General features: G+C 44.5%; 1 protein-coding gene across 2 annotated transcripts in view; it reads right to left on the minus strand.

Annotated features, from left to right (window-relative positions):
- Ndc1 (NDC1 transmembrane nucleoporin) overlaps nt 1-24,482 on the minus strand; it is a 48,615-nt gene extending 24,133 nt beyond the window's left edge. For both annotated transcript variants that reach the window (XM_021160500.3, XM_021160499.3), the window contains exons 1-13: nt 24,114-24,482; nt 23,398-23,518; nt 20,669-20,770; nt 17,748-17,922; nt 16,855-16,993; nt 11,280-11,388; nt 10,263-10,314; nt 8,227-8,362; nt 7,060-7,152; nt 4,871-4,952; nt 2,147-2,302; nt 1,265-1,504; nt 1,062-1,177 (exon numbers count right to left, since the gene is read on the minus strand). In XM_021160500.3, coding sequence (XP_021016159.2) covers nt 1,062-1,177; nt 1,265-1,504; nt 2,147-2,302; nt 4,871-4,952; nt 7,060-7,152; nt 8,227-8,362; nt 10,263-10,314; nt 11,280-11,388; nt 16,855-16,993; nt 17,748-17,922; nt 20,669-20,770; nt 23,398-23,518; nt 24,114-24,482 — 1,890 coding nt within the window. The remainder of the gene's footprint in view (nt 1-1,061; nt 1,178-1,264; nt 1,505-2,146; nt 2,303-4,870; nt 4,953-7,059; nt 7,153-8,226; nt 8,363-10,262; nt 10,315-11,279; nt 11,389-16,854; nt 16,994-17,747; nt 17,923-20,668; nt 20,771-23,397; nt 23,519-24,113) is intronic.
- Between the last annotated feature and the right edge of the window lie 3,053 nt (nt 24,483-27,535).

Below are 27,535 nucleotides of genomic sequence, written 5' to 3' on the forward strand. Positions count from 1 at the left end.
CCCTGAATACCAAAAGCAAACTATAAGCAAATCCTGTTACGTCGGCATGAACACAGATCTTGACCGTACCTTACAGCTGCTACCACAGTCCCCACGATCACACCCACCACTCCCACTATGTGACGACTGCAGCAACTTTAACACTGGTTCTCAGCTTGTATGCTGCTTAGGAGGAGTCAAACTTCAGATACGGAAAAGTCTCACCTCATCCCTGCTTTAGAAAAGCCCTCCTTCCACAATATAAGTAACATTATAACATCCTATGATCAGAACAGTATGGTGGCTTTCCAGCTCACTGGAGGGAAGGCCAGTTTTGGCACCATCCAGTGCTGCTTGAACTCTGGTTCCTGACACCTCTGGGAGTTCACCTCCTACCAAGCACTGTCCCTACCACTGTCCCTCGCTGAGCTCAAGACACACTAGTTTCCGATGCTCCTCACACAGACGGGAGAATCCTCCCTCTGGCGGGTATGTGCACCTCCCATCAGTCCTGCTGCTCTCAGTCAGCATCAGCTCTTCAATGAGACGTCTCTGAGCAGTCCATGGAAAACAACACCCTGCCTTTAAGTACTACCTTTCATACTTGCTCTACCTTTCCTACATAACATTTAACACATTAAAATCATCTTCTTTGGAGTATATTTTCCTCATCTTGGACATGATCTATCAGGATACAGCTTAGGATTAATAGCATGTTTCAGCATGAAGCAACTTTTGCTCTTAATAGTTCCCAGAACAGCCCTGACATTAACTCAGTTCTAAATTATAAAGATATATAGAGTAATATACTTGCTTATTCATCTACTTCCCCTACTAAGATATAAACATACGGGAAATGGCTTTGTTTACTTGCTGTTTATCCCAGAGCCTAACTCAACTATCTCTTAAAGAATTAAGTCATATGAAATGCAATAAGTCAAAACACTCAACTATGGGTGACTTCATGAGCCAATCTGATGCCAGGAGCATAAAACAAACAGAAAGCTACTGCTGTGAGAGCCCTGACCTCTCTCCCAGTAGAGATCTCGCATATACATAGACATATAGATGCGCCTTCCTACCTGTTCACGTTTATTCTGAATCCACGAGTAGATCACACTGGGCTGTCTCACTGTCTTACCCTCAGCAGTAACAGAGGCGCAAGGAGATGGGTTAGAAATTTCAGACACTTGTTGATCTAGAAAAGAGAAAGGATGAGGTGAGGCCGTAAGCTGTCTAAGCTACAACTATACAACTTCAAACCTGGAAAGTAGCCAGCCCTCACCAGAATTGTGAGTCCACAGCCTCGGTCCTCTTCTTATGAGCTGAGGACTTTGGGGAGACCCACAGAAGGGGTTTACATCAAGAATTCCAGCCATTCGGTTCACTACACTGGAGCCAAACGGGGTCCCAAAAGGACTTGAAACATTGGGTGTAGATAATTTTGGAGAAAACAGTGAAGTTTTAACTAACGGCGGCACGGAAGGCGTCTGACTAGGTTTTGGAGTCTGAAAAGCAGTTTCTTCTGTAACAGAGCATATGCAGTGGTGATAAGGAAGCTTGGCCCAGGCAGGCAGCACTCAGGGGTTCAACTTCTACACTCCTCCCCGCCCTCTTAAGGCTTTAAACCAAAGCACAGTAGATGGCTTCCATTTAGATTTAAGTCCCAATGTCTATGTTTTATTTCTGTAATCCAGAAACCACTCAAGGAGTTTTAGATGTTTGTTTCATGCATTAGTATTGTGAGTATGTGCTTAAGAGCAGACACATGCAGAGAGATCATGGGACAACTTTGAGGAGTTAGTTGTTCTCTCCTTTCACTTCGGGCTCCAGGATCAAGGCCAGCCTGTCAGGCTTGCAGAGCCACGATGCGTCACCAGCCTGTAGATACCTATGTTTTCTGTCAGGTCTGTGTGGTTCACTCCCGGGGCTCAGTCCTCTAAGCACTGTCAAATGAACTCACCATCTGCACTTTACCTCATCAGTCTACCCAGTGCTACTCTGTTCCTATTTTAACTACTAACAAAACACATCACACTTATGGAAAAGATGGGCAAGGAGGAAAATGCTAACCATAGCTACCTCACACATGCAATTAGCCAGGAACTAACTCCTGTCACTTCCTAGGAAACGGACACATCCCCCTTTGTGTAGGACTAGGAGTCACCTGCAGAGCTCAGTTTCTTGGGTTCCATTGAGTATGATGAATACATCCTCCCATTTGTAGCAGCAGCTTCTTGGTAGAGAACCAGTTTCTGAGTCATATCATTTAAAAGATTCAAACACTCCCTCGAAATAGCAGTCCAATTGTGGGGATGTCCACCTACAGTAGCCAAACAACACCTATTAAAATATAAAAAACCCATATTCTCTTCCCAAAGCTTGGGGCAGGGGCATTCAGCAAGAAAACCCGCTTTCTCAGTTAAGCTATTATTGTTACTCAAGCCACCTAACACAGCAATTTAAGAACTACTTGGCTGAATCAATTTGCTCAAAAGCCTGCAAGCATAACTTTGGATTTTACTCTTAAATTAGTTGCCAAAACTAAGCCAAGGACTAGGCCTATTTTTTAAAGACCAGAATTACTTCATTAGCAATGCTTAAGATTGTTAAGTCTGTGAAAAATGAACCAGGGCAGTGAAAGCTAGGATTCGTAACGGTACCTCCAGGGGATGCTACACTACCTGCCTATTCATGGGGTTTCCTTACATGTCCATTTATAGGAGCTCCTCCCAATTAACAGTTGCACTCTGCATTCCCCAGTCAATCATGGCCCCAAAAGAGCAAGCAGAAACATCCAAGAAATCATTCTTACATTTTAAACAGCTATTCTGAACAGCATGACATAATCCAGTGCCGCTCCATAACTGACTCCCAGGACATTTAACCACCCTCACGTCCAACACACTCACTAACTAACCCTTTAAGTAATCCACAGCAGCACAACCTATTCTCAAACATCCCTACTGTATGTGACAATGGCCCCACTGCACCAGAGATGGTGACGACTTCATCATGGTACATTATTATAGCTGCTGTATTTTCTTCTTATTGCTGCTCATCCCTTATGGTGTTTAATTCATACATTTCATCATAGGTACACTGGTATATATACATTAGGAAGCAACAGATACAGAGTTCACCACCATCCAGTTTTAAGCACCATTGAGTATCTTGGAACACGTGCCAAGATAAATAAAGGAGAGACTATGTGTAAGAGCCAATATCCAAAACAGGTATGCTGGTGCAGCGAGGTGGATCTCTGAGTTTGAGGCCACAGAGCTAAGTCCAGGACACCCAAGTAGCCATGTCTCAAAAGTTTAAAAAAAGAAGCCAGAATTTGCTATGATATCTCTAGGAGTGACTTGGCTGTTTGATAATGACCCTTACTTTTTCTAATTTTTAAAATCTATTTTAAACTTTAGTATATTAAAAAAAAAAAAAAAAAAAGGCGCTGGGTGCAGTGGCGCACACTTTAATCCCAGCACTTGGGAGGCAGAGGCAGGCAGATTTCTAAGTTTGAGACCAGCCTGTTCTACAGAGTGAGTTCCAGGACAGCCAGGGCTATACAGAGAAACCCTGTCTTGAAAAAAACAAAACAAAACAAAAAAAAAGGCAAAAAATTAAGCACACACAACTCTACGATTCAATTTTTCACACTTAGAGATTTTATATATAGGCCATTATGTTATTTGAACTAATAGTTCTCATTCTTAAAGAAAAGCAAACAAACAAACAAACACCCTCATCAGTCTTTGATTCCCAAGTCCTTTGCCTATTAAGAGTTGTCACATGCGCCATGCCATGCTAAGAACAGCAGAAGGCACTGTAAACTCCTCCCATCTCATGTCACTCTGCCCCTCATCACGCAGATCCCTCTTAAACACACTCCTTTCCTACCACGTGCCTAACCAGCAAGCACACACAAGATCCTCATCAGACTAGATGCAAGCTAGGAGCTGTGTGATATTCTAATTAACCTTCAATCACATGCCCCAGAGCAGGCCTCTGGCGAAGCACATGCTATTTTGTAGTTGCTCGAATAACAAAGTGCAGAAGAAGAGCCCAAGTGTGACAGAAAGCACAGCGGCCTCGTTTTCTCCACAACCCAGCACTGGATTTCTCAGCGCTAAAAAGAAAGCAGCTCTGATCAATTATATTTTTATATAACTGGGTTTCATTTCCACATCACACTTAACTACAGATGATCTTTTTACAGTCTGGGAATTGGCGAGCTTTGTGAAATGATTGAGAGCTAATTAGAAAGCAGATGAAAGGTTACCCAGGCCCTTTCTTTCCCACTGGGGATAGGGCTAGGCTGGACCAGTTCCACGCCAGGAACATGGTGAGAGTTCTGGCAAAGTCAGTCTTGAGCTTGTACAGTCTTGGCAAGCACAGCAGAGAACGCCAGGCCTGCCAAAGTCACCCTTAGTCACTATCAAGTCCAGTTTCTGGCTAACTTTTCTTCTAAGGGAGGCAGCAGCGTAACCTAGCAGGAGCAGAGAGCTACGTCCATGGAGTCAAAAGATAAATCTGACTCCAATCCTTACTAGGCGAAGCCACCTGGTTTTTAAGGTCCTCAATAGCATTACCAGAGCTAAGATTCTTAGATTGAACTTTTCTGATAAGACACTTAGCACACAATTTCTTCAGGTTCAGGTATTTAAGGAGCTGAAAAAAAAAAGAAAAAATGAATATCTACAAATCAATGCTTTTCCCTGGTGACATAAATCTAGTCAGCAGTGTCACCACTTGGGCCATGTAATATTCAGTCCAGGGTTCATCTAAGGACTCAGAGGTGCAGTGAGGACAAGCCATACCTCTGTTTCAAAGGCTCTGGGGCACTCTGAGCACGCACGAGCCCAATTAAGTCTATGACTCTCAGCAATACCTGGTTGGCTGAGGCTGAAAACTTCTTGCCTCCGAGAAGGAGAATATTGAGAAAGCAGCATCAGGTCCTGTAAGGCCAAATACTAAAAGGAACAAAGAAAGACAGTCTGTTGAAGCTTTAACAAAATCATATGTAAAAAGTAGGCACATAAATATCCAAGGAATCACAACCTTCCCTTCTAACTCTCATGCCTGCCTCTACCTCCCTACACAACCTTCCCTTCTAACTCTCATGCCTGCCTCTACCTCCCTACACAACCTTCCCTTCTAACTCTCATGCCTGCCTCTACCTCCCTACACAACCTTCCCTTCTAACTCTCATGCCTGCCTCTACCTCCCTACACAACCTTCCCTTCTAACTCTCATGCCTGCCTCTACCTCCCTACACACTCTAGGCTCTGGCTACTTACAGGAACTACAGAGCTCTGTATTTTTTTTTCAGGTTTGTAGGGTTAACTCCAATACCCCCTCCTCCTAAAAGTTCCTGCCCCCGTCCCGCCCACGCCCCCAGCTCTGGGCCACAGCACTTGTGCCTGCTGCCTCATCTGCTTCTACTCAGCAGTTCGAGGCCCATAGGAACAGGGACATGGCCTTTGTCACTACTGCTACATCCAATGGCAGGGCCTAACACACAAAACACTCATCTTTTGCTCTTTCCGAAAAGCTACCTTCTCCCGGGCAAGCCTCTTTACTTCTTCAAAGCATCAGTTCTGAGCGTCTGGTACTGGGACCAGGGGAGTTGGTGGTGCCGCTGCTCTTGCACTGTCCTCGCACTGTCATGTGTCTTAGTCATTGTCCTACTCAACACAACCCACAGCACCTGACAACTGACCTTCTAATAAAGATTTAGGCCAAACGAATGGCTGACACTAGCAATTAGTGCTGCAATAGCTCATTTTCCTACTTGTTTATGCTTCTCTAGACTATGTCAAAAACACTGGGTTCCAACCATTCCTTTTAACTGATTTTAAAGTACTAATCCAGCTGCGCACGTCAGAAGATGCCTGTTATCTTAGCTCTTAGAATGTGGCTTAGGCACGAGAATTGCAAAATCAACTCCAACCTGGCCTACATAGCAGGATCCTGTCTCAAAAACCAAAAAATATAAAATAAATAAGGCATTATGATCTTTTAACAGGGTAAGACATATCCTGTTATACTTAGATTTCCTTTACAATTTCAAATTGCAATCTGAATCAAAACAAATTTTTTAGTGTGATTCGTAAACTTCTTTTACTTTTTTTTTTAAAAGATTTATTTATTATATGTAAGTACACTGTAGTTGTCTTCAGACACTCCAGAAGAGGGAGTCAGATCTCATTACAGATAGTTGTGAGCCACCATGTGGTTGCTGGGATTTGAACTCTGGACCTTTGGAAGAGCAGTCGGGTGCTCTTACCTACTGAGCCATCTCACCAACCCAACTTCTTTAACTTTTATGATTATGACTTGTTTAGAATTACAAGCACTTATGTATCACACAACCTTCGACCACAAACACTACATGAATAAACCATGTCCCGATACAGCAATTTACAAACACACTAGTGTTCCTGCTGGACTAGCTGGAATGGTTCGTCTACGTTCTGCATTTAGTTGGCTAGCACCTTCTGTTCGAGAGAAGTGCATCTTACACATCTATGATCACTAGCTGGCTTAGTTAGTGTGGTAGCACACACCCGTGCTCATCACTATTCAGGAAGCTGAAACACAAGGACAACATGAGTCCTAGAGTTCAAAGCCATCCTGGGAAACATACAGACATAGCAGGTGCATAGACAGGGTGGTGCTTTACTGTCATATTTAATAACTTGAATTAAAAAAAAAAAGACTAGCTAGCAGGTAAGTAATTTTTACAATACCAATACTAGAAGATTCTAGAGCAATGGTTCTCGACCTTCCTGATGCTGTGACCCTCACGTTCCTCACGTTGTGGTGACCTCCAACCATAAAATTATTTTCATTACTACTTCATAGCTGTAATTTTGCTACTATTATGAATCATAATGTAAATATTTGTGTTTTCAGGATGGTCTTAGGCAACCCCTGTGAATGGGTCACAACCTACAAGTTGAAAACCACTATTCTAGGCCCTCAAAAAATATATCGAAATGCCTAGCTATGCTGTGACTGATTCTGTAAGGTAAGTCAAAGATAACTGTGAAGCCCTAAGATGCACGCTTGTGGTACCTTTATGATGCGTGGGGGGTTGCTGTTTAAGACTTTAGGAAGGCATTCATCTGAGGCTTCTGCAAAAGGTGGCTGAACAGGGAACACGTGTGCCTGTCGGATACAATCAGATACAATCAGACACATTCTTTAATTCCTGACCTTGTTTTAGTAAGCAATGGCTGACATTATAAAGAAACAAATACAATCAAATCAACATCTTCAGTGCTCCTTGAAAAAGCACTGTTTAAAAAGAAGTGCTACTGTGTGGGGCTAGAGAGAAGGGCCAGTGATTAAAGGCACTGGCTGCTCTTGCAGAGGACATAGGTTCGATTCTCAGTGCATGCATTGCAAGGGTGTGTGTCCTTAACTCCAGTCCCAGGAGACCCAACTATCTCTTCTGGGCTCCAGACACCAGGCACTCACGTGGTACACAGATACACATGTAGGCAAAATACTCATACACATAAGGTTTTAAACAAAAATTAATACACTTTCTAAAGTGTCACAGTCCCAATTTTATTAAACTAATATCTATTAATCCTGTGAAACCACTGAAAATTACCACAAAGACAGTAAGATCAAATAAAACACTTCTATGACAAATACATTGAGATCATTTAAAAAAAAAAAAAAAGGCAAGTCTTCCCTTAAAAATACTTTTGTGGGGCTGGATAAATGGCTCAGCAGTTTGAAGTACTGGTTGCTCCTCTAGAGGATCCAGGTTCAAGTCTCAGCACCCACTTGGCAGCTCATAATTGTATATTAACTCCAGTTTCAGGGGATCCATACCAACAGGCATGTATGTCGTGCATATATATATGCAGACAAAATGCCCATACACATAGAATAAAACTGTCCATATTAATTCTATTTTCAGAATCATTTCTTCAGCATAAATTTCAAGATGTTTTTCAAAAAGTAAATATTATATAACCACATATTTATATGTTAACAGTATCTACTTTAATAGCATCATTAGGCCTACCTTGTACTCAAAATCCCAGGAAGAAAGCCAGGCTCTAAGTAAACACGGTCAATACCACCCTATTTAATTTGCAGAAACTCTGTCCCCCAGAAACAGAGAGTGAGAGATCAAACTGAAAACCAATAGAGTGGCATGGCTTTGAGCACAACTTTCTATACTCTGAAACATAACAGTAGTGACAAAAAAATTCCACTACTGACCTCGGTGGCATAGATTTTGAAGAGTATCCATGAGCTATACCAAGTCATCAAGAGGAAGACGCCACACAGCCAGACGTGGTAGAGTAATGAGACGTTCAGGAGGCCGCCTATCGTGTCAAGAGGCCTGTGAGCCTGCCTATGAAAGTAGCAAGTACCGTTAACTCCATGGCAAAGGCAAGGATTCCGCCAGACACACACCCTACTTGCTGGTAGTTCTCTGGAGCGCTCTCCCTCACACTTCCTCAGAGGTATGAGGGGAAACCTCAGGCAGGCAGGGACTGGGCCTGCAGTACCACTTACTGTGGAGACCAGAGCAGTGTCTACAGGCCCAACTACTTAGGACAGGTCAAAGTATTACTGCTAATTCATGGCAACTCCTTAAACCTATTAAACATGTGAGAAGGAGGGTATGGTGGCTCCTGTGTGTCATCCAGCACACAAGAAATGAAGAAGGGAGTCAAGAGGCTCTCAAGTTCAAGGCCAACAGTCTCAAAAACATGGTTAGGACCTCTGGATCAGACATCAGCTTCATGTGCGCCATATAGACTGGTTCAGAGTATGGCGCATGCTACAAAAACAATGGTCGATACAAAAACAATGGTCTCTGCATTTTAAACAACTTTTAGAAACTACTAGAATGTTAAAAAGCCTCACTAGTCCTAGGGCTGCAGGAATGCACCTCCGTGCGACTTAGGTGAACCCTTTGGCTGTGTGTGGAGCACACACTGAGTGAGGTGACTGGAGCAATGCCCCTCAGGCATCCACCTGGCTGCACCTTCACCATATGACCAACGTCTCAGGCAAGGGCAAAGGGATGACGTGGACATGTTACTAGTGTGCAAATTTCTTCAGTATTTATGTGACGGTTAAACCATCACTACATCATCAAAAGTTAAACCATCGAGAGAGCCAGTGTTAGGGGTCAGTGGGTAAAGGTCCTGCTGCCAAGTCTGAAAACCTGAGTTCAATCTCCAGAGTCCACATAGTAAAAGGAGAGAACATAGTGGAAGGAGAGCGCCACAAGATGGCCTCTGGTGGCCACACAAACACACACTAAAGAAATAAATATATAGCCGGGCAGTGGTGGCGCACGCCTTTAGTCCCAGCACTTGGGAGGCAGAGGCAGGCGGATTTCTGAGTTCGAGGCCAGCCTGGTCTACAGAGTGAATTCCAGGACAGCCAGGGCTACACAGAGAAACCCTGTCTTGAAAAAAAAAAAAGAAAGAAAGAAAAAAAAAGGAAGGTAGGTAGGTAAAAAATTCTATGAGAAAAAAATTACATTTAGTTAGTTGTGGTTTTTTTGAGACAGGGTTTCTCTGTGTAGCCCTGGCTGTCCTGAAACTGGCTCTGTAGAACTCAACACACCTGAACTGCTTCTGCTTCCCAAATGCTGGAATTAAAAGCATCTGCCACCACAACCCAGCTTTTAAAAGAAAATTATATTTATTTTTAACAAAGCAAAGATAGGATCAACAGGATAAAATCTGACACATAACGAATGACAAAGACACAGGACACGCAACTCAGAAAGCTCACCTTCCTTTAGTACAGAAGGTACCTGGTGGCTCAGCAACAAAGTGGATCACTGTTTCTATGTCTGGGAGAGGGTCTGAGGGAGGGAGGCAGGCCGAGGCTGCCTCCTGCTCTCTCCCTTTGGTTTTGGACTAACTGCAGACTAATGCAATGGCACAAAGAGAGCATATGGCATTCAACACCCAAACTTAACTAAGCGTGAGAGGCTAAGTCCATCGCAGGCCAGACTGGCGAGGAAGCCAGGAAGAACAGTCACTGAAAGCTTAGCCTTCACCTGACCCCCCCCACAGCAGCTAAGATGAGCAACAGAGTGGAGTTTTCAGCCTATAAACAGGATGGGCAGGGGCAGGAGCCAGCACCTTCTTCTCATACCAAGTACCTCCCTCTCTTCTGCTGATTCTTATTTCAATTAAAAGAAGGTAAAGGATAAACCTAAACAAAGCTGCTACAAAGCATGGAAATGTAAAAGGAAGGAAACAGAGGTCCAATCAGACTCGACTCACTCATCTGTGTGAAGGTCCAGAGCAGTGCTAATCCACGCTTTGGGAATATGGCCTGGGAAAACAAGACCAAGAGAAGATCATGAGAGGTTAGTAAAACTCTTCACCATGCCTTAAACCATGAGGTTCAAGTACACAGGGAGACCTCAGTTACAATGCTAGGCTATCTGACTAGGAATAGAGAAGAAAATAATTTCTAAACCCTGGAAGTCTTGTACGATTCTGACATATACATGTCTTAGTCACCATGGTTATTAAAACAAAACAACTATGACAACTCCGATAAGCAAGACAACTATGACGGGCTGTGTGCAGCACTTCCAGCTTTCCAGCACAGAAAGCGCGTGGATAACAGATGTGCATCGTGAACTATGACCAATTCCATTATAACCTCAAGTCTACAGGTAACAAGTCACTCATCCTGCCTCTCACTCGGGAGAGCAAAGCACGCACTTGTGGAGCTTCAAGGCAGCGAGATGGCTCAGCAGGTAAGAGAGCTCACCACCAAGTCTACCAACCTGAGTTCAATTCCCAGAACCCCCACGACAGGAGAGAACCAACTCTTGCAGCCGCTCTCTGGCTCTGACACGTTTATCATCTTGAATGGTGCAGACTGCTGTGCACAGATCTCCACAACGTTCTCCCCATGCAGGAGTGAACAGCCGGCCCCGCCCCCCGAGCAGCTCCCCTTCGCCCTGCTCTCAGCCTCTACAACAGCTCTTCTGTCCTGAGTTGTGCTGCCTGTTTTTCTGAGGTGAACGTAATTGTTCACAATTTATTTAGTACTGCAACACAACGGATTTCTCTGTGTTTAAAGAGTATTTTACACACACATACACACCCCACATTTCCTTTAATAAAAAATTCCCTTACCAAATCCTGACAATTCAAACAATGAAATCAGTTGGGCTGATCAATATAAATATATATTAAAAATATTAAGTCAATAAAGAGTAACCTTGTGACTTTTTCTACACTATGAGCTAATAATAAACTATATTAGAAAGTAGAAATTCTTACCAAAAAAATAATACACAATGCAGAAATTTCTGACCATGAACAGGGATTCCACACAGCTATGTTTAACTAGTAAGAGGAGAGATCTCCGGAAACGCAAAAATTTGTACTGCTGTGAAAAACAACAAGAAAAATGTGAAATGACACACTCAGCATCATCCTGGTGAAGGACTAGCACAGCAGGTGAGACCCAGGCATTCAGAGTGAGCGAGAGAGCGAGTGAGGGCTCCAGCTCCATACTTCTCTAACACGTGTGAGGCCTGGCTCAATCCCCACCACCCAGAATCAAATCTAACAAAAGTCCAGGAGATGGCTCAGTGGATAAAGATGCCTGCTTGCCACACCTGATGATCTGAGTTCTAGCCCACATGAGCATAGTACAAGAGTAAGCTATGTGCATGTGCACATTCACACCCACGCACACACATCCACACATAACTTAGAACTTAAAACTGTACAAAAAAACCCAAACTATTCTGATGTTTAAATAATTAAACAATTTTAACACTATACAACTAAGATCAGAAATAAGAAAATAACAATACTAATCCATAAGATGTTAAGAACTACTGATCAGGAACATATGATATATGCCCCTCTTTTCCATGGGGAATATATCCCAAGACCTAGTTAGTAGGTGACAGGTAGCACCAAACCCTATACATAGGGTACTTGTTCCCATGTATAAAACATACCTATGATAAAAATGGTTCAGTAAAACAACAACAACATCTAATAAAGATAAAACACTTGTGTCTAGTTCTTGATTAAAATTTACTATTTGTGGAATTTTCTGTTTAGTATAGTCAGATTGTGGTTAACTACTGAGAATAAAATTGTAGACATCAAATCCATGAGTAAAGGGAAGAAGGCAACAGCAGAGACTTTTCCTGGCACTGACTATGTACCAGGTTATTCTGATCATGCTTAAGTCATTTACACCTCACAACCCTCTGATAGGAGATAACTAGTCTCATCTTACAGATGACAAACCCAAGGAATGAAGAGTGTAAACAGCCAATCCGAATGGCTAGCCTAAGTCCATACTCCTACAGACTGCTCTGCATGGACCCTGCCTGGAAGCACCAGCCCAGGCATCTGCCAGTACAGCTTCCTGGATGCTGCAACAGGAGCACTCACATCGCTCCAATCATCTGCAAAATCAACATAGCTGCTAAATAAAAGCAGTCCCTTATTATTTGGCAATTCTAATAACAACGAAAAATTACCGTATTAAAAAAATAACAAAAGCCGGGCGTGGTGATGCATGCCTTTAATCCCAGCACTCGGGAGGCAGAGGCAGGCGGATTTCTGAGTTTGAGGCCAGACGAGTCAACAAAGTGAGTTCCAGGACAGCCAGGGCTTCACAAAGGAACCCTGTCTCAAAAAAAAAAAAAAACAAAAACAAAACAAAACAAACAAACAAAACCATACTTCAGGAACATTGGCTAACTGCTTCCTCCTCTTCCCACCATTCACTCCTGAAATGCTAATGGAACTGACCCTCTTTAAGGAATTTTAGAAGCTAAAGAAAGCATAGAATTGCAGTAACAGATGAAAACTACTTTGATACCACGATTGTAGCATGGCTATGTGGTCACAAACTGTACAGCTTCCACTCTACTGCTGCAGTCAAAGATTTCAAAGTACAGACATGAAACTGTATTCCTCCACGTAGCCACTGGTGCTGGCACCCCATCACCTCAAAACAGCAGGGACACAGCTCCTACAGCAGCTCTTGGCATCACGAGCACCCACCAGACCTCCACTTGCTCCCAAGCTCAAATGTTTTCCAGTTTTAGAGGGCCTTGGCTATTTACTACATACAACATACTAGATGCTACGTAGCCTCTACAGCTCTCATCTGGTCAGTGACTCAACAAAAGGCATGTAGGTATAGAGCTCAATCCTTTGTAAATATAACATTAGGAACCTTCGCCCATCACTCTTGTTATTACGGGGGCTAGAGAGACAGTTCGGTGGATTAGAACTTATTTATGCTCAGTTCCCAGAACCCCCATCAGGCAGCTCACAACTGTCACTCCAAATCCCAAGGATTTTCCAGGTTCTTCAGGGCTCCTGTACGTAAATGTACACACCTGCTCACAAACATGGAATTAAAAAAAAAAAAATCAACCTAAAAAAAAAGGAATCTAGGCAGGGTGTGATGATGCACAATTCTAATCCCAGAACTCAGGAAGCAAAGGCAAGCTGATCTCTGTGAATTCAAGGCCAGCCTGGTCTACATATCGAGTTGCAGGGAATCCAGGGAAACATGGAAACCCTGTCTAAAATAATAGTAGTGGTGGTGGTCATAGTAATATTATGAGAAATAAAATAATATCTGACATGAGCATTTTAATTGTATTAAGCAAGCTTAAAGCAAAACAACTAATGGGCTGATTAGATTTCTCATAGGTTACATTAAAAAATACTAAATGATATGTACAATGTGTAAACTCTATTATTCTTAGGAAGCGGGCTGACAGGCAGGACCAAAAACAATTATGACAGTGACAATGATGATAATGATAATGGTTATTGTTGTCTGTTAAAAGGGGGAGGGGAAAGCAGTGGTGGCGCACGCCTTTGATCCCAGCACTTGGGAGACAGAGGCAGGAGGATTTCTAAGTCCAGGACAGTCAGGGCTACACAGAGAAACCCTGTCTTGAAAAATCAAAATAAATAAATAAATAAAATAAAATAAAAAAGGGATGGGGACTGGTGAGAAGACTAGTAGATAAGGGGACTTGTTGCCAAACCTGACATCCAGAGTTCAATCCCTGGAACCCACTCAGTGGAAGAAAGGAACTAACTCCCACAGTTATCCTCTGATGTTCCATGGCATAAACATGTGCATATGAACAGACACGGACATATGAACATGGATGGACACACACAAATACAGAACACCATAAATAAATGTAATAATCTTTTTCAAACTGTTAAGCCTCTTTTCTGTTGAGTTTGGCTGTGAACTTGAAGTGGCTATGCCAGGAAGGCAGTGTCTGTAACCAGTAAACTCATCAGTTAGGAATTAGAGGTGGAAAGACAGCCACAAGTCCAAGGTCAGATGCCTGGCCTACATAGCCAGCTCTGGGACAGTCATGGGTACATAACAAGATTCCGTCTAAAAAAATAAGTAGCTGTGCAGTGGTGGCGCACGCCTTTGATCCCAGCACTTGGGAGGCAGAGGCAGGCGGATTTCTGAGTTCATGGCCAGCCTGGTCTACAGAGTGAGTTCCAGGACAGCTAGGGCTACAGAGAAACCCTGTCTCAAAAAACCAAAAAAAAAAAAAAAAAAAAAAAAAGTAAGTAGGCCAGGCTCAAACCTTTAATCCCAGCACTTGGGAGGCAAAGGCAGGCAGATGTCTGTGAGTTCAAGGCCAATTTGGCACGCGCGTGCGCGTGCGTGTGCGTGTGTGTGTGTGTGTGTGTGTGTGTGTATAAAATGAATTCTGGGACAAGCAAGCTACACTGTGACACCCTGTCTCATATAAAATAAAGTAAGTAAAGAAGAAGTCTGTGGCCGGGCGTGGTGGCGAACGCCTTTAATCCCAGCACTCGGGAGGCAGAGGCAGGCGGATTTCTGAGTTCGAGGCCAGCCTGGTCTACAGAGTGAGTTCCAGGACAGCCAGGGCTATACAGAGAAACCCTGTCTCGAAAAACCAAAAAAAAAAAAAAAAAGAAGAAGTCTGTGACTACAGGTATCGAGCGTCCTTAGAGGCTCAGCTCAGGGGAAGGGAGTGGCCTGTCTTCTCACATCTACTTCTTCCCTATCAATCCCCCACTGCCCTGCCAGCAGTCCTCAGAGGACAGCACCCACCTGACAGATGACTACATTCGTGTGGCTACAAGCCATGTCCCAAATATCTATTTTGGTCAAATGTTAAATTTTAAAGCGAGGTGTGGTGGCACGCGCCTGTGACTAACACTTGGGAAGCTGAGGCAGGAAGATCCAGAGGCAGGACTACTAAGACCCTGCCTCAAAAAGAAAATCTTACAAAGTTAATCTAAAGTCAAAGTTTATCATATCAGAATAAACTTTTGAGATACAAGAACCCAAAATTTTATCAAAAGAAATTATAAAAATAAGTACTAAAATGTGGCACTATATGGTAGATACAATAACTTATCAGCAACGTCAACTAATAATAGCTCCTGTGCTCAATGCGTATCTGTAAAAGAGGTGGTCCATTTCACCTCAAGACCCAGCAAGATGTCCAGGAGTGTCCTATTTTCTCCAGCACTTTCTTTTTCTCCTTCTCTCTATCTGTTATGTTTGGACTTGAGACCATGGACCACAGGGCATCCTGTACGGAGTTTTTCTCCTTGAGATGCTGTGAGTGCATCCACTGTCACTCCTCTTCACAGTGAGAAGCGGCCCTAGGAGGAAGCGTTGTTCACACACTCACAGCTGCAGAAGGTGAGGACGTGACTTCCTCACAGATCTGTTGTCCCCAGCTCTGCTCACCAACACAATGGGCATGTGACAAGGCCTAGCAACTCCTCCTCAAGGACAACATTCTCATCACCACATGACTGCTTTATGCCTCACTTCTTCTCACCATGTCCAGACCTCCCAGTCAGGGCAGGAATGAAGTACTTAAACACACAAGCAGAAATCGGGACACAGAGACTGAGCGCAAATCATCAACTTGTATGCCAAGTGCTTTTAACTGCTAAGACCCTCACCTGTTTCAGTTTAGTTTAAAACAAACCAGTGAATACGCTGAGAAGATGGCTTAGTCAAGGTTTTGCCATCCAAGCATGAGGGCTTGAGTTTAGATTCCCCCCACTCATGTGAAAAGACAGAAATGGCAGCATATGCCTATGTTAGCACTAGGCACACCAGACAGGAGGATTCCTGGAGCCCACTTTGCCAAGCTAATAAATTCCAAATTAAGTAAGAAACCCTGTCTCTAAATCTAAAGTGAAAAGCAATTGAGGAACACAGTCAACATCAACCTATGGTCCCAACACACACAGGTGAACAAGCACACACATGTGTGCATGTGTCCACTACACACACACACACACCCTAACTGAAGCATAGTTTTTACTACACCACTCAAACCAGGTGAAGGAGTTTTATTTACATACCCATGTCTTGTTCTGGAAAGGGTCTGAGACAATAATTGAGTGTTCTTAAATCATGTGCACTTCCCTAAGCAGGTGGCTACATAACACTTCCCCTGATGGCACAGCTCCCCTCCTCCAGCCTGCTCCGTCCCAGCAAGTGGAACTAGTGACCAGGAAAGAGGGAGCAGGCCTCCCGAGAGGCAGCGGGGAAGCACGGCTTAGCCCTCAAACACACTCTGAAGTTAAGCTGTGTAAGAGAGGTTCTCTCCACTGCTACCCTCCAGGCTGGCTGACCTCAGGGCGAGCTGGGATTACAGACATCTGTGCTACTGCACTTTCATGGGCCTGAGCTTGGCTGCCAGGCCATTTTACACACGGAGCCATTTTAATTTTACTGATCAAATCTTGAAATAATCAGGTGAGGCTGGCCATACGCAGACATGACAGTGTTGATATTACCAAATGTTAGCTAGGAAATGCTCAAATTGTATCTTACCTGTATAATAGGAAACGGGAGATAATTCATGTTGTTAATGAAATACAGAAGACTATAGCTATAGCCCATGAATGCTCCGGACAGTAGGAAAAACAGATGATATTCATTCACGCAGGTCTGAGCAGCAGGGCTATCTAAGCTGAGGGAAAAAGTTAAGCTATTAACAGTTGAAAACACATCACCACTGTTGTTTTAAGGCTATTTGCCAGAAGGCAAAATTCCAAGTTAATAACTTAAGAAATGCCCCAAATTCTAACCAAATGACTCACTTTAGGTAAACGAGAGCAAACAAATACTGAAGCATTCTCCCCTGACGCCAGGGATTCTCACTACTGCTGTCACCTTGGGAACCTGAGGCAAGAATGTGTGAAACAGTCATCTTGCTCCAAAGGCAAGCTGGCTGCATCTGATAAGGAACTATAAAAAATCTGCATGGACCTAGTGGAGGTGCTGACGCTCTGAGCTTCTCGCGTCTCTCCTAACCAGGCAGCCTTCTCAGGGCCTTCGGATGCCTGGAAAGACCGCAGACCTGGGGAGCACTAACCTCTATCAGGACAGCCCGCACCTGACTCACATGGACCGTGCCTCCCTCTCCTCGATATCTCTCTGCAGCCATGTCCCAGCACTCTCAACTCTCAGGCAGCTCAGAGACTGTCCCTGAATCACCCTCAGGAACCCAACAGTGCCCACACAGCACCTTCCACACACAAATATATTGAGAATTTTGCTAATTTTCTCAAACATAAAATATAACTTAACAACTTGATACACAGAAACAGGAATTCCTGTGAGAGTCTGGAAAACAGGGTGCAACACTAGTGATCTCCATGGGTCTCCTTTGATTTGGCAAATAACAGGCTTTCTAGAAAGAAAAGAAGAAAACTTGACCATACCTCTCAGTTCCAGTGCAGGGAACCACGAGAGAGCTGTACTGGCCCTTGGTCATGATGGCCGCACACCAAGCCACGGCCATTCCCATCGCGGCGTGGATGAAGGAGTGAGTGAGCTGCTGGGGATGCAGGATCCGCGCAATCAGGGCCAGTCGGGAGCCGGGTATGGAGGGCACGACTGCAGAGAGCACAGCGCAGCTTTCTAAGTGTGGCACCTCAAGTAGAGGTACAGTGCCTTCCCTCGCACCACAGACACAACCAACCGATGGAAATCCACTACAGAAAGCTCCAGCTAATGACCCAAACCTCAAAACTCTTGAAGATAAAGAAATACACATACAAGAAAAACTAGAGAATCGAGATAGGGCCTTGACGGGACACAATTCATTTCAACTTCCTTGGTTTTGTTTGTTTGTCTTATAGACAAGGGCTCATGTTGCCCAAGCTGGCCTCAAACTGACTGTAGAGTGGAGGACATTTCTGAACTACTGATATTCTCCTGCCTGTCTCCTGACTACAGATGTGTCCTCATGCAATTGGCCTGTTCATTTCTTTCTTTCTTTCTTTTTTTTTTTTTTTTTTGGTTTTTGGTTTTTTGAGACAGGGTTTCTCTGTGTAGCCCTGGCTGTCCTGGAACTCACTCTGTAGACCAGGCTGGCCTCGAACTCAGAAATCCACTGCCTCTGCCTCCCAAGTGCTAGGATTAAAGGCGTGCGCCACCACCGCTAGGCTCATTTCTTTAACTTAGCATTCCCTTATAGCTAATATAATGCCAACTCTGACGTTTTCCTAAGTAACATAAAATAAATAATTTAGAAGATAGCTCCAAATTGCCTTTATTTCAACATCTGAGATTCATTAAGAGTCCATCTGTGAAAAATAAGCCACAAAGACGAAACTTACAATAATGAATATCAAGTGTTTATAGAGCTATCACAGACATGTGCGCCACTACACCCAACTCTGAATAGGTATTTTCATGACATCCAGTCATTTGTTTGCAGGGAGGTATGTGCAGAGGTTAGAGCTGGCTCTCTGTAACCCACTGAGCCTCCATACTCGCTCCTACACAGGTATTTTTAGGACCTCTCCAACAATCCAAAAGAGTTCTTTGGAAGTGTCATGGTGGACAGCTGTGGGAAGGGTAAAGGGCGTTTGTGCCTGAGACCCGGCAGCCCTGGGCTCCCTGACACAGCAGGTAATAACCTTCCTTTAGGTCACCCAAGGAAAAGCGATGGCAGTGTGGGCAACAGCCAGGCTTGGCATTTTAGGAAAGGTGGCTAACACCTCCTCTTCCCCATCAAAAATGTCCCCAAAGCCAATTATGTGACTAACTTCCTAACGTGGCAAACCCTGCCATGTCTCTCAATGTTCTTTCAAGCTCCATCTTCCTAGAAAAATCATTCCTCTTCTTTGTCTGCCTACCACAACTCCTCCTTCAAAGTCTGATGAGCCATCAGCTCCTCTAAGCAGCCTCCACGCTGGGTCAAAGATGGCCCTCTGTGCTCCCTCAGACCTGCCCCGTGCACAGCACATAGGGCCTACTCCTACAGGACGAGCCAAGTGACCAGTGAGGCTTTAAAAACACTAGTGAACGCCTTTAATCCCAGCACTCAGGAGGCAGAGGCAAACTCAAATAAATAATTTGAGTATTATTTATTCAAGGTCAAGTTTCACTGACTTTGAAGCCAGCCTGGTCTACAGAGTGAATTCTAAGACAACCTGGGCTACACAGAGAAAACTGGTCTCAAAATATAAAAATAAAAATAAAGTAAACTAAAAATGCTGACTCGAGCGCCCTCACCTGGCCCTACATAGAGAAGGCCCAGAAGCAGAGGAGAGAGGGAAAGAGCACAGGCCATAAGCCAAGGAGTTCTGAACAGGGCTGACTAGACAAAGAGACCCAGCCACCAAGAAAGCACTAAGAAAGTAAAGAAACATATTATGTATTATAATACCCAGTAAGAACTTAAAATTTTACACACTATTTTTAAATATAGAATTCTTTAAATATTAAAGAGTTAAGAGATGTTACAGCAAAAAATAGAAGTAGATGGGATACATGAATAAGTGATAAATAATCAGAAGAACCGTAAGTGACCACTCAGGAATCTGAAAAGGCAGAGAAGGAACAAGCCAAGTGGGCACTGTTCTGGAATCCAGGCTGCGCCCAAGGAAAAGCCCAGTTTTCTTTAAATATTATAAAACCACAGACTTTGTTACTTGGGGAAAGAAAAAATAAGTCAACAGCCACAAATGCAGTGGCACATGCTTGCAATCCCAATGCCCAGGAGGCTGAGGTCAGTCCAGATGTAGTCCCCTCCCTTACAAGAATTATCTAATAATTCATTTGCTAACTCACAGCTATAACACTAGCTGTGAACTAATAAAAGGTTTTACATTTCTTTTTTCATTCTGGCAAAATATAAAATAAAATTTACCTTTGAATCATTTTTAAATGCACAGTTCTGAGACAGGAGGACAGTCACACTACTGGCAAGGTGCCCCAGGCCCTCCTGACCGCCTTATGCTGTAACCCTTGGCACTAACAGTCCACTCTGTCTTTATGGCTTGACCTCTTTATATACCCAGCTTCCCCATAGCAGACTCATAAACGACTATCATGAAAGGTCTAAATGTCTCTTCAAAAGAGAAACACCAAAATAATTGTAAGTACAACAGAAAGGATAACAGCTATGCACACATTTCTTAAAGTCTGCCCTAAGTAAGATGAATTATTTTTGTTTTGTTTGAGACAAAATCTGCCATCTAACCTAGGCTACCTGTCTAACTCACTACATGGCGGAAGCTGGCCTCAAACTTATGGTGACCCTCCTTCAGACCTACTCAGTGCTAAGATTACAAGCACGTGCCACCACATCTGATGCTCAAACTTTTAAGAAAGTTAAAATTCTGAAACCTACCTGTATAGAATTCCACATTGAAAATACTTATGATTATAATGACCACGGCCAGCAGCAGGAGGTGAAAGATTGCTTGGGAACTATAGAAGTCATTGCAAGAATCTAAAACACAAGAGAAATGAATTAGTGATGCTCATTCAGTCTTCCAGTTGTGTTTAGCACATTGCAACATTTGAACTACAACTATGTTGTTTTTAACTTCATTTATTTGTGTATGCAGATGTATTTCTGAACGTTAAATGTATCTGTGTACACGGCACGGGACTGAGAGGGCACTAGATCTCTCCTAGCTGGTGTTACAGGCATCTACCGGATACCTGGTTTATTCTGTGAGTGTTGAGATCCAAGCCCAGGTGCCCACACTTACACAGCAAACATCCTTAACCATTGACCCATCTCAACAGACTCTACAACTATAATTTTAACTTTCAAAGTCTGTCCTTGTTTTTAAGAATTTACTTGTATGCTGCTGTCAGGTCCAATAGGACATCAATACAAGAACTCCAAAGTAAGTTATTCAGACTTTGTTTTGGGTACTGGAAAATGGTTATTAGAATTTCTTTTAATTCACACAGATGTTGCTAACAGAGAAAATACAACCATATGTAAACATTTCATCATAGGAAAGCTACCATAGTAACAAGCCAAGTTTGTTTTCAAAACGTAAACAGTATTTCTGAACTTTATATAGTAAAGGCAATTAGTGCCTCAGCTAAGGAAAAGTAATGTGGAAACAGTGTAACTTACCAGTCCTAAAAAGGGTTAGTCTAAACAACAAAACCCAAGGAAACACTCAACAACCAACATGCTTCCAAGTTTAAACTATGTGTATGTTACTATCTAAAAATATGAACAAAAGAAAGAGACATGAGACGTGCTGGCTGAATAGACTCACTTAATAATGAAAGCAATTATTTTCAAAGTAGAATTCAGAAACCAAAATTAATCCCAGATTTCCTAAGTCTCCAACAATTAATCATCTGCCATCTCTGCCAGGGCTTATGGGTTATGTTCATCAGTCCTGCATGATTCAGCAAATATGACACATATCAGCTAAAACATGATTGTATCGCTTAGTAGCGATATTCCCAAAGGCCAAACAACAACGACAACAAATTCTAACTCCTTGATGGCCTACACTTTCTTATAAGAAAAATAAAGGAATATATTATTGAGGAAAAAAAAAATCTCCCAAAGTAATTTGTGTTTTTTAATCTTAGGGAATATTTTCAAGACTTCAAAACCTATTCTGTACATTTATGCCTTTTTTTTTTTAATTATCTATTAGGTTACACTGTGGGTAAACAAAATCTGAACAGAGAGATTTCAGTTACTCGCTACTTGGATGCTGAAACAGGTCATCTTAACCTGAACCTTAGATTACATTCACAAAGCAAATATAATAGCGCCTTAGTAAGTGGTATTATAGGAAAGAGGTGATAGACATAAGGTACTCAGGACCTGGAACACTGTAGTGGCTACCACTGACAGAAGACAATAACCGTGCTTCAGTGAACTCATGGACCGTAATGAGTCTTGTGTGCGTGTGCTTGCTCATGCATACACATGCAAAGGCCACAGCGACACTAGCTCTCTTCCTCTGTGGCTCTCCATCTTATTTTCTGAGCTAGGGTCTCTCACGGAACCGAGAGCTCAGCAGCTGGCTGGCTGGCCAATGAGCTGCAGCACAACACTGGGGTTAGGATATGCATCACACAGCTGGCTCTTGCATGTGCTGAGAATCTAAATTCAGGTCCTCAACTCAAGCAACAAGCACTTTACCCTCTCAGCGTCTTTCTAGCTCCTAACATCATCATTTTATTTTTACAACCAAAGATTCCAATAAGCATCCAGCCTGCTTCCATCTCCTCTTTCTCAGCAGACTTTGTACTAAGTCTTCCCTGACATTCTTTAGTTTTTGGCCTCTCTTCTCTTTGTTGGCTACAACATAAGAATAAAGTATTCTTTAAATAACTGTATAGCTTTTTCTTATTGCTTTTGAAATAGTTTCTCTATATGTATCCCAGGCTAGCCAGGATCTCTGGAGCCTCTTGCTACAGTCTCCTAAGAGTTGGATTATAGGAATGTGCTACTACAACTAGCTAGCTTAGACTTTTTTTTTTTAATACCAGTCACAATTTCCATCTGCAATTTTAAGTGGATGGCAGGAAAGGAAAGACAAGAAAAGACAAGGGAACTGGGGCTGGAAAGATGGCTCAGCAGAGGGCTCTTCCAAAGGACCTGGGTTCAGTCCCAGCACCCACATGGTGGCTCACAACCATCTGCAACTCTTCCAGGGGGATCCATAGGCACCAGGCACACACATGGTGATGAACATACATATATACAAGTTAAATACTTATACACATGAAAAATACAAATAAGCCAACTTTTCTTTTCCTTTTTTAAGGAAAAGACAAAAGGACAAATACTTGTGTGGCTTCCTTTTCTTTTTTACTGTGTCTCTAGGGACTTACTATATGCCCCAGATTGGCCCTGAATTCAGGTCGTCCTGCCTCTGCCTCCCAGGACACTGGGCCACACCATCACACCTAGCTGTTTATATAAGTAGTCTTCCAATGATCTGTCCTGTCGTCATACGTAATCCCTGACACACTTACTGATTTTATATAACAAAAATGGCACTTCTGTGAGTGCAGAAGTGCAGAGAGTGCCTTTACGTAATGTTTTAATGTCAATACAGACAGTAATTAAAAATTACCACTTACCTGACAGCCACTGGATAGGGTGGAATAAATCGATGCTGCTTAAGACTATAAAGGCTGTGATGCAGACGGGTAGAAGCACTACTGACCAAACGATGCTGGTAACTACCCTCCGACCCAAAACCTAAAATTAAACACAACTCTTCAATCGAGAAGTCAGTTACTCCAACTCAGACATGCAAATCCTGCTTCTCCATTTAGTTTATTAACATGAACCACTACTATTTGCATTCTCTTTACTTCTCTCCTTGCGCCCACTCCCCAAACACAGAATGGATGCAAGGAGGTGAGCTCTCCTTAGCTGAAGCCTGGAGTAGGCTGTCTTAAATAAACCAAGAATATATGCTCGGTTTAGCGTCTCCCCAACCCCAGCGTCTGCTAAGGCCACATTCTTTCAACACAGAGCAGCCCTTCCCGTTTCCTAGCCCAAGGAATCAAGCCATTAGCTCGAATCACTAACCTTTTGCTCTAAAACTTTTCCTCCCTGTCCAAATTTCCATTCGGGCCATCCCAACCACACTGACAAACTTCCACTTCGGACTCCAGCTCAACACCCCAGATCTAACTTCGACTCGGGGACGCCCACACACCCTTGCACCCAATCCCCGAGGCGGTCAGATCCCTACGCGCTATTCCTAAAGCGCCCCAAGACAGGCCCCTTTAGCCAAGCGCGCAGGCACCGCCAGAGAGGCAGGGAGCGCCACAGCGCCCTAACTCACGCGCCAAAGGATGTCCCGCGGCGACCCGCCGGCGCAGGGCCCGCTCGCAGCCGTGGCCATGGAGATGGCGGCCCCCGCTCTCAAGCGTGCCGGGGACAGAGTGTCCGCCCGCCACCACTGTTCAAAGGCAGGAAGGCCCCGGGAGGACCCAGCTGGGGCTGCCCGGTACGCTGCCTGGGCAGAGTTCTGCAAAGCCGCCAGACCATCTCTCCGCAGCTTCGCCTGAACAGACTCAACCGGCCAGAATTTCCCCGTAGCCACATGCCTCCAGGTGGGCTGTGACTCGAGGAAGCGTCCTCTGGAGTCCAAAAAGTCCTTCCGAAGCAGGGTCCATCTGGGCGTCAAAAACAAAGGGCGACGGTGCTGCATGCTGGGAACTGTAGTCTCGACGACCCCTGAGAACCAAGGGGAAGAGGAGCGTTGCATTCTGGAACTTGGAGTTCCAAAGTACAGGCTCGCGGTGTAACGTGAAGCATGCTGGGGTGTCCTAGAACTGGAGTTACAGTTGTTAGCTGCCATGTGGTTACTGGGAATTAAACCCGGATACTCTAGAGGAGCAGCCTTTTACGGGACTCACCTCCCAGCCCCTCCCTTTCTCTTCTTTTCAATTCTTTCTCTTTCTTTCTTTTTTTTTTTAACTAAAGCTGTAATAGCCACTGGGAGTGAAGATGGTTGTTATATCACTTTTTCTTCCAGAATGCCATCTTTCTTCTTCTTTTAAGATGCATTTATTTTATTTATATGACTACACTGCCCCTGTCTTCAGACACACCAGAAGAGGGCATCAGATCCCCTTACAGATGGTCATGAGCCACCATGTGGTTGCTGGGAATTGAACTCAGGACCTCTGGAAGAGCAATCAGTGCTCTTAACAGTTGAGCCTTCTCTTCAGCCCAGAATGGCATCTTTCTAAAAGAGAAACCACAGGATACTGAAGCTGCCAGCTTAATACTCAGTAACTTCACTGAATTCTTTTTATTAAAAATAAAGTATTTTATTGATAAGAAAGGTATGTTTTGGCTTTTAGCTTCAGCTATTAATGCTTGTTAAGTGCAGCATCTTGATCCTCACGGAGCCTCTATTTCTTCACGCGAAAAATAAGAATAAAAATACAACATCCTGTTAATGGGGTAAAGGTATAAATACTATATACTATAAGACAACTATTGAAGGCTGGGGTGTGACTGAGTTGTAAAATGCTTTCCTGATATATGCCAAACCCTACAGCACCTCCCAAAACATGGCAGCACTCAAGAAACTGAGGCAGGAGGATATAAAGCTCAAAGCCATCCTTAGCTAGTAAGTTTGAGACTAGTCTGGGATATGTGAAACAGCTGTCACCAAAAAGAAGATTACCATTGGTGGAGAGGTAGTTCAGCTAGCTACATAAGCATGAAGACAAGAATTCAGTACCTGGACCCCAGGAGGAAAACCTGAACAGGTGCTGGACAGGTGCTAGGCAGGTGCTGTGCAGGTGCTGTGCAGGTGCTAGGCAGGTGCTAGGCAGGTGCTAGGCAGGTGCTGTGCAGGTGCTAGGCAGGTGCTGTGCAGGTGCTAGGCAGGTGCTGTGCAGGTGCTAGGCAGGTGCTAGGCAGGTGCTGTGCAGGTGCTAGGCAGGTGCTGGACAGGTGCTAGGCAGGTGCTGTGCAGGTGCTAGGCAGGTGCTAGGCAGGTGCTGGGCAGGTGCTGGGCAGGTGCTGGGCAGGTGCTGTGCAGGTGCTAGGCAGGTGCTGGGCAGGTGCTGTGCAGGTGCTAGGCAGGTGCTGGGCAGGTGCTGTGCAGGTGCTGTGCAGGTGCTGGGCAGGTGCTAGGCAGGTGCTAGGCAGGTGCTGGGCAGGTGCTGGGCAGGTGCTAGGCAGGTGCTGGGCAGGTGCTGTGCAGGTGCTGGGCAGGTGCTGTGCAGGTGCTAGGCAGGTGCTGTGCAGGTGCTGGGCAGGTGCTGTGCAGGTGCTGGGCAGGTGCTGGGCAGGTGCTGGGCAGGTGCTGTGCAGGTGCTGGGCAGGTGCTAGGCAGGTGCTGGACAGGTGCTAGGCAGGTGCTGTGCAGGTGCTGTGCAGGTGCTGGGCAGGTGCTAGGCAGGTGCTGGACAGGTGCTAGGCAGGTGCTGTGCAGGTGCTGTGCAGGTGCTGGGCAGGTGCTGTGCAGGTGCTGGGCAGGTGCTGTGCAGGTGCTAGGCAGGTGCTGGGCAGGTGCTGGGCAGGTGCTGTGCAGATGCTGGGCAGGTGCTGGGCAGGTGCTGGACAGGTGCTAGGCAGGTGCTAGGCAGGTGCTGGACAGGTGCTAGGCAGGTGCTAGGCAGGTGCTGGACAGGTGCTAGGCAGGTGCTAGGCAGGTGCTGGGCAGGTGCTAGGCAGGTGCTAGACAGGTGCTGGGCAGGTGCTAGGCAGGTGCTAGGCAGGTGCTGTGCAGGTGCTGGGCAGGTGCTGGACAGGTGCTAGGCAGGTGCTGTGCAGGTGCTGGGCAGGTGCTGGACAGGTGCTAGGCAGGTGCTGTGCAGGTGCTAGGCAGGTGCTGTGCAGGTGCTGGACAGGTGCTAGGCAGGTGTGCAGGTGTTGAGCAGGCAGAGATAGGGAGCTCTATGAGGCTTATGGCTAGTGAGCCAAGCCTACTCTGAGCTTGGGAGAAACAAGGTGGAGGGAGCCTGAGGAACAACACAACACACAAAGTAGACTTCTGGCTTCCACACCCACATGCATAAATGTGCACACGTACACACACAAACATGCACACATACACACAACTCACTGGCTCAAATTCCTCTCTCTGATTACTTTTGGCCTCAGTCAAAAACCTGGGTGAGTAGTGCGAACAGTTTTTTTATACAATGCTAACATTCAACACCCTAGGAAGGCAGAGAGGTAGACATGGTGTCTTGCTCACTCTGTATAAACTCATAGGCTACCGAGAGAAACTGAGATGGCACAAGATACTCTGTACTGTTTGCTAACAATGGCTTCTTGGCTTATTTAAGATATCATTATAGCCTGGCATGGTGGCACACGCCTTTAATCCCAGCACTCAGGAGGCAAAGGCAGGCGGATTTCTGAGTTCGTGGCCAGCCTGGTCTACAGAGTGAGTTCCAGGACAGCCAGGACTGCACAGAGAAACCCTGTCTTGAAAAACCAAAAAAAAAAAAAAAAAAAAGATATCATATTAACTTCCAAAATTACATTAATACCAATCACACCCAAGCCAAACGACGAACTGGGATTATACTTGGTTGATCAAGAATAAACCTGTCAAGAAACCTTTCCAAGTCATAGAGAAAACTTTTGTTTGTTTGGTTTTTTTGTTTGTTTCGAGACAGGGTTTCTCTGTATAGCCCTGGCTGTCCTGGAACTCACTTTGTAGACCTGGCTGGCCTCGAACTCAGAAATCCACCTGCCTCTGCCTCCCAAGTACTGGGATTAAAGGGGTGCGCC

The sequence above is a fragment of the Mus caroli genome, unplaced genomic scaffold, assembly GCF_978045245.1.
Source record: "Mus caroli unplaced genomic scaffold, Mus_caroli_1 scaffold_6, whole genome shotgun sequence".
NCBI lineage: Eukaryota > Metazoa > Chordata > Mammalia > Rodentia > Muridae > Mus > Mus caroli.